Consider the following 7,838-nt stretch of genomic DNA (forward strand, 5'->3'; position numbering starts at 1 on the left):
AAATGGAATAGCTTGATAATTAATTTACTGCAACCGAATGTAGTACTTATTGCATCACATTGTGTAAACTAGCATATCAGATTGTATACTTAGTAGCATTATTATTCTGCAATTGGCCTACACATCAATCAAACTTTAGTCACCATGTACCTTGCCCTGGTCCTGGTAACTTATATGTACAAGGATGCCTTATCGTCACCAGCAAACTTGGAATTAACCACCGGATTCCGCAACACAGCATTCAAGATAGATGTGTAAACAATATGGAATCAGATCCCCCGATCCCGACCCTAAGAAAGTATCTAAATGTGTCTCGCGATCTTGACCCAAAATAATAGATGCAGACCTGGTTAGGAAGCTAAAATAACCATCTTTCTTGTTCTTTAATTTCCAAACCGTCCAGCCATGTCTGATGCATGTGCAGCCAAGTGAAAGCATCTGGCACCTCAGCCTGGTAAAGCCATAACAAATCATGAGTAATATAACTACCAGATTGAAATCTCTCCAAGTTATTACATTCTAGGCCGACGAGGGACATGAACTTAAAAGGTTATACCTTCGAACTCATCAGGACTAGTCAGACAGCATTGCCGCTCGTTGTCTACAACAATTAATCCATCAATCTTTCACCAATACCAATCCGTTACTATCAGATAACTAAATCATCAAGTTCTGCACGATAATTAGCACTCACAAAATATTGTATGCCTGATGACTTTTCTGGAGTGCTAATAGCAGCTCCCTAAATTTGTCCACTTACATTTTATATGCCCTCTCAACTTTCACGTTTCTATTTCAAGAATCGTCCTTTACTCAGATATTTAACTACTGACTAGCTACCCGTTTTGATACAAATGTAACTATTTCATTACATATTCTACTAGATTAACTAATCGAATGTATTCTTCCAATTCTTTTTCTATCTCGTATAAATGCTAGAAAGGTAGACTCATCTCACCATGATGCGAGAATTATACGCACACAAATTAAACCCTCTTTTTGACAATTGTAGTATAGATATAAGTAGGGATCGTTCTAGACCGGGGATTAGGAGGGATTGCTAAACACTTGGAAATTGACTTAAAAACTCAAAAACAAAGTTTAAAACACTAAACTCGACTCAAAGAATGCAAAACTAAAAGTTACAACACTTAAACAAACCTAAAACCCAAAACAGCAACTAGAAGACTCAAAACTGCCTAAAAACCACTTTCTGGGCAGTTTTGAGCACCTACACTAATTTGGACGAAATTGGATGAAAACTTGAATCAAAATACTTAGAAACACAAATCAAAACACTTTCTAACTAATTTGGACATTAAAGTAAGGGGGGATTGAGTTTTGGACGAAATTAAACTAATTGCACAGATTCTAATTAAAACAGATTGTAAGTATGAAATTGATGGAATAGAATGGATGAGATGGCTAGCAAAGGGGTTCATCTCCATACATGTTACACTTGCATAATAAAACGATTTCCAATTGCGTTTCAATAAACCATGAATTCTCAACGCCCCGGGTTAATTAGGTCCGCTTAAATTAACCGTCAAGTTTTCCTTAAGTTAATGAATTGGATGATTGCATATGACAACCCAAAGCATTCCCCACAAGTCCCCTACATGATTGCATAATAGAGATACAAGCAAGAATCATTATGCTCTATGAAAATTATAAGTGTTGACGAGGCATTCGTTACTATGATTGCATGAAACTTATGCCAAGAATTTGTTTAACGCGATTGTTTATAAGCAACCTCCACTACTTGTGAATATAAGTTCATAACTATTACGTGAAACTCACTTATATTCTAGCGTCAAATTCATGCATGAAAATTAAGTGTGCACTCTCAATCAACATACACAAATAAGTTATCAATCAAATAGTTAAACAAATTGAATCCACAACTTATGAAACGCAATTAGAAGTAATCAAATCAAAATGCAAGCATAAACATATATTTCGAATCCCCCCCTAGCTAAGGGGGGTTTAGTTCCTCATGATACAAAACAAAGAGAATCAAAGAAACACCTAAACATTCCAACAACTCAAACTTGAATTGTATGAACGTTTAGGTCCTCTTCTCTTCCATTCCTCATTCGTACAAAACAAAGAGTATTGAAATTAAACATTGAAATCAAAGAAACACCTAAACATTCCAACAACTCAAACTTGAATTGTATGAACGTTTAGGCCCTCTTATCTTCCTCTTCGTTGTAGCACAAGGTCTAAGGATAGTTTGATGGTGTGAATGGTTTGGGGGAGTGGTGAAAATGGAAGGAGGAGGCCACGGCACAAGGGAATGGTTGGTGTTTGTGACTGAAATGTGTATGGAAGAATGAATGTCAATTTAGGTGTAATGGATGCTTATTTATAGGCGAAATGGGGGGAACATGACAGCTAGGAACTTAGTGGAAATCTGGAATGGTGATGGGAGATGCATGTGGCTGATTTATGCATGTGATTAAAGGGTGGGATTGCATGTGCTTTGACAGAAATGAAAGGGAATACACGGCATGGGATGTTTTCTGGTGGTTGTGAGGTGGAAAGCTAGGTGGAAAGCTGGAATTTCAAAGGGGAATGCATGTGATTAAAGGGTGGAATGAATGGAATGCAATCTGAAATGGGAGATGGAATGGGATGCACGGCAATGATGGTGTTTTTTGTGAATGATGGCAGATTGTGTGGGTGAGTGTGTGGTTGGAAATGCATGTGGAATGAATGATTTTGTTGGTTGAATTAAAGAATGGGAATGCAATCTGAAATGCATGTGAATTATGTTGGAAAGAAAGGGAAGTCACGGCACAAGGTAAGGGGGAGTGAATGTGGCTGAAATGCAAGGGGGAATGATGATGAATGCATGTGCAATGACAGCTAGGTTGGTTGTGGAAAGCTGGAATTGCACAAAGGATCCCACGGCATGGCTTGTTGTTGGTGCTGGAATTGCATGTGTGTGCATGTGTTTGGGAAGTTTTTGATGATTTTCTGGCTGCAATGATGAAGAGTTTAATAAATAATGCATGTAGGTGGCTGCAATGATGAAGGAATAATATGGAAATGCAAGGTGAATGATTAAATGGCTGAATTGGATTAAAGAATGGGAGTGATGGGTTGGAAATGATGGTGGGTTATGCACGGCAATGATGAATGGGATGGGTGGATTTGTTGATGATTGTGTTGGTGATGAATGCATGTGGAATTGCAAGGAGGAAGGTATGGTTATGGTTATGATAAGTGATAAGTGAATGTTGATGATAAGTGATAAGTGAATGGTTTGATAAGTGATAAGTGGTGATGATAAGTAATGATATGTGGGAGTGTGGCTGAAATGAATGAGTGGAATGTTGGAATGTTATGCACGGCTAAGGATATAGGAAAGGTTTAGATGTCCTAAAACTAAAGGGAACAAGGTTCCAACACTTTGGTCTTCAATTAGGTCTTCAATTTCGTCCAACACTTTGGCTCCAAGCATAAGCTATCCATCCTTAGCCCAAAAGTGCTCCAAAAGTCTCCAAAATGCATCTTTTTGCTCCTTTAGCCCTTTGGACCTATAAACACACGAAAATAGCTTAAAGTACTAAAATAACTAAAGAAACATAACGTAAATGCACGAGAACAAGCCATTTAAGTCGCATGAATATGCTCCTATCACACCACACAATTCCCACTTATTAAACTTCACGAGCCATGCATTTGAGCCAATTTGAACCAACAATAATCGATCCACCCATGTCCAAAATTGTTTTCCCTGCTTATCTCCATGCAACCCTGCCAACGAATCTATGCACTGGTGGATAGGTAGCTCAACTCCGGAGGGATGGACAAAGATACCCAATGAATGCTAAAGAAACGGAAAGAAAACAAAAAAATAGAAAAAAACCAGAATTAAAGCCGCATCAGTTAGTCCAACCTTCAATGCACATAACCAAGACATACTTAATTTACAAGACTATAAATTTAACTTGAAGCATGGTGTTGCAAAATAAAAAATGGCGTCGGGGAAAGAAAGAAAGGAAAAAACAGACAAGTCATACTTACAAAGACTGGTTTTAAGTTTTGGATATACTCCTCAGATTTCTCTACTTCAGCACGGCGCCATCTCTCATAGAACAAAAAGAATTTGACTACCTCATGAGCAGGACTGGACATTTCCACTTTGCACTTTCGGAAGTCTTTGAAATCTCTTGGCGATACATTTGGACCTAGATGAAAATGTCCAAGTGCTTGTATTATACCAGCTGCACATCTCTCAGTTGCATGAAGCATATTAGGATTGTCGCTCACATTTTCTGCATACCACTGCAACAATTCTTCTTGTGCATTACTCACCTGCATATTCAATCTAACAATTTTTATCCTTATTAATAACCTAACAATATGATTATGCAAAGAAAGAAAGCAAATAATGAACTAAACGTTTAAGACTTACAGACCATCACCCCATACACTTGAGGGAGACTGAAGAGTTCAGCATCGTTTCCAGAGTCGCCACAAACAAGAGTGTTGTGTGGAAGTTTCTCCTCAAACTTGAATTTCTTTAACAGATATGCAAGAGCTTGTCCTTTACCAGCACCTTTTGGTAAAACGTCCAAAGCAATCCCACTGCTATAAATGATCTTTACGTCTAACTGGCCAAATGCGTATAAAGATCAGAGACAAATCACAGGCTTTAAGGAAAGATGCATTCAAATAGTTAAAGCAATATGATTTCAGAGAATACATATATATATACATAAATATAGTGGTACCAGTTTTGTTTCCAAATGAAGTTGTGAATGCTCTGGAGTGTAGCAAAAAGGTTTAGAGAACGAAAACAATCGAGGAAATCTTACCCCGCGTTTCTCCAACCGTTGTGATGAAACATTCATTATTTCGAATGCCATAACCTTGTCAACATAAAAGCTAACCTTGTGAGGTCGTTGCTCTCCCTCTGCCTGAAATAATCTCATATCATATTTTCAAATTTTCAAATGCACAAGTGTTGTTTATCTTAACCGGTAAAAACGTAATAATTAAACTAGAGCTCACACCATCTACAATGTGAGATTTTTTTTTTTTTTCCCTCTAAATTATTCTACTTTACGAAGAAGAGCGAAATTCAAACTCTTGGGCTAAGGTACATTTTTGTGTATGCTCACACTAGCATATGGACGTAGTCGAGTTGGTTAGACAAGTGCACTTCCCTCATGACACCCAAGTAGTTTAGATTAAATTAGAATATCTTCGGAATTATAAATAATTCCAACATAGGGGAAGGAAAAATAAAAAAGAAAGGTACCTGAGGAGTAAGTTGAGGAAATTGATTAGTTTCTTCAACAACCACGGCTCTATCCCATCTGTGGCTGAGAAACTGTTGCCAACCAAGATCAGGAATCATATCAGTACCACCGCCATACATAATCTCAGTGCCGACGGACATGATGGTGATGTCGGGGGTTAGCAAGGGTTTCTGATTCCTCAGAGGTTTGTACGTGATGGGTGATCTTCCGGTGGAAAATACCAGCAGAGAATCATGGCGGTAATATGATTCCCACAGCGCATTGAACTTGAGAAGGGAGAGATTATCAGGCGCATCATGATCAACCAAGGTGTAGTCAAGATCTGAGACTAGCATCAGACGAGCAGGGCCATTCAGACGACAATTCATGTTCATCATCTGGGTTGCCGATTGGGTTCAGCACTTCCACTCCCACTTGGGCACGCGCGGCTCGCCCGCCTTATGTGTTTTGACGACTGACTGAATTCATTGCTTTCCTCTTGGTTTGGTGACGTACGTCCAAGTTTCCAACCACAAAAATGTCACTTTGAGTTGCGGATTTCTCATAGGAAATAGACAGAAATATGACATTTTATGATTTCAAGATAGAAATAGAATTTTTTAAACATGCACAATAATTGGACAAAATAGTATTTTTTGTACACATTGAAATAACTTAATTACTCTTATATATAAATGGATCATTTCCTTCTATTTTTTTATTTCTCTCTACTCTCTCTCCCTCCCTCTCTCTTCTCTCAGTTTCTTCCTCACGCTCTCTCTCATGTTCTCATTGTGCACACACGGTGAACACTCGGCCCAACCAACACCGTCTAAAACGAAGCCAACACCAATTTCATCTTGTCCTCACGAATCCAAAACACCTAGCCCTGTCACGAATCTCATCCCCGATCGTTGAGATCGAAACTCAAGCAAACTGCAAGTTTTTCGGCTATTTTCTAGCAACACGACAAACAATCGAGGCTTGAGACCACCGCCATTGGACTTGCATCAAGGGTGGGAACAAAGCTTAGTCATTAACTACTGGTGCACACACAGTGTCTGCTGGGAACAAAGCCCTCTCTCTCTTCACGAACATCCTAGACAGAAGGGGTAACACCATCAAAACAAGAAATCCCATATGTTATTGACCAAAAGTAAGAAATCTCATTTGTTGTTTGCTCTCTTCCTTCCAATATTTGCAGATTAGTGGGATTAAAGAAGTGACTTTTTTCATATTTGGGGAAAGGGAGATTAAACCCAGAAGATGTATGAAGTAATAGTGAAACAAAGTTTAATCAATTTCTCCCTCTTCTATATCATAGTATCCCTATCTTGTTTGAATGTTGTGATGGTGTTTACTAAAAATTGGCAAAAATTGGTGTTTTGTTGGATGAATTATTCAGGATATGTTCACTGTATGTACACGACATGCACATGATATGCTCATAGATCTGAGCCAACCCAAAAACTTAGAGCTCACAACTATTTCATCTTATCAAAAACATGACGTCATCACATGTGACGTCACCACCATATACACTATTTGCACATCATATGTACAATACATGCACATGATATGCACAGAATTGGAGATCGAGCAACAAGTTGTTTTTCGCATTAATAAGAAACTTTAACGGCAACCTATTGGAATAGTGGATACAATTAAAACATAATTGTTACATATATAAGGATACAGTGGCAATTTGAAAAGTTTTGTTACATATACCAATCACCACTTAACTGTGCATGTGAAAAACATGATACTCGTTGTCGTTATTTCATGGACATGCATGACCCTTAGCGTCCTCTAAGCTTTTTCTTAATTTTTTTTTTTTTGCCGAGGCCAACTAGGTTGTGGTCATACTCGCTAATCGGGACACAACATACGTGCATCATAACTAGTGAACATTCCCGCTTCTCATATTAAGATGTAGCCATGCACATCATATGCACACCACATGCACATTATGGAAAAAATTTCACAAATTTCTGCAATTGGACACTTGAACCAAAAATTGTTCCATCCTAGTTTCATAGCACGTCAAAACTTGAAATTTATTCCACAACCCATTGGCAACATGAAACAGAAACCCTAATTTAACTTCTAAGTATTAATTCATCTTACAAACAACCTATGTATTCCATAAATCATTGATGAAGGAACTTGGAACTAAAAACCCTACCTTATTATGTCTGCCAAAGCTTTAGTCTTCGGAAAAAATGGAACTTTCCGGTGAAAACAAAAAATATTGTACAAAATCTAGCTCACTCTTCTCACCTCTTCGCATCCCTTTATTCGAAATTAGAGGTATGAGGTAAACCCAAAGTCCAGCTCACTATTCTCACCTCTCTTTGGACTTCCTTCTTTTCGAATCGGAGTTCAGAGATCTAAGCTCAACCCAAAAACCCAGAGCTCACAGAGCTCTCTCGACATCTCTCTTTTCTAAATGAGAAAAGTGATGCAATGGGCTAATGATTTTTAGTATTTATATATGTGTATTTTAGTAATTTTAGTTTTGTGCATGGTGTGCATGGCTTGTACATGGCCGATTTGTCCTATTTCTGTCTCAAGATTAAGAAA

At 38.1% G+C, this 7,838-nt stretch overlaps 1 protein-coding gene across 10 annotated transcripts; it reads right to left on the reverse strand.

The window, feature by feature from the left end:
• On the reverse strand, positions 1–5,854 carry LOC103946090 (sucrose-phosphatase 1). 10 transcript variants are annotated; one of them, XM_048572630.1, is made up of 8 exons: positions 5,276–5,849; positions 4,746–4,931; positions 4,431–4,625; positions 4,036–4,326; positions 3,652–3,838; positions 557–601; positions 348–451; positions 1–222 (listed from the first exon to the last, which is right to left on the reverse strand). In XM_048572630.1, exons 1-7 carry the CDS (start codon positions 5,651–5,653, stop codon positions 447–449), a joined length of 1,287 nt encoding a protein of 428 aa, XP_048428587.1. In that variant the 5' UTR covers positions 5,654–5,849; the 3' UTR covers positions 1–222; positions 348–446. The 10 variants fall into 10 exon arrangements, with proteins under 10 accessions (XP_048428587.1, XP_048428586.1, XP_048428593.1 ...); XM_048572629.1 differs by having other exon boundaries at positions 1–227; positions 347–451; XM_048572636.1 differs by having other exon boundaries at positions 1–227; positions 347–451; positions 4,905–4,931; positions 5,276–5,847.
• Positions 5,855–7,838: the final 1,984 nt, after the last annotated feature.

This window comes from the organism of the source record quoted next, unplaced genomic scaffold (assembly GCF_019419815.1).
Source record: "Pyrus x bretschneideri cultivar Hongxiangsu unplaced genomic scaffold, Pyrus_bretschneideri_v1 Contig62, whole genome shotgun sequence".
In the NCBI taxonomy this organism is placed as follows: domain Eukaryota; kingdom Viridiplantae; phylum Streptophyta; class Magnoliopsida; order Rosales; family Rosaceae; genus Pyrus; species Pyrus x bretschneideri.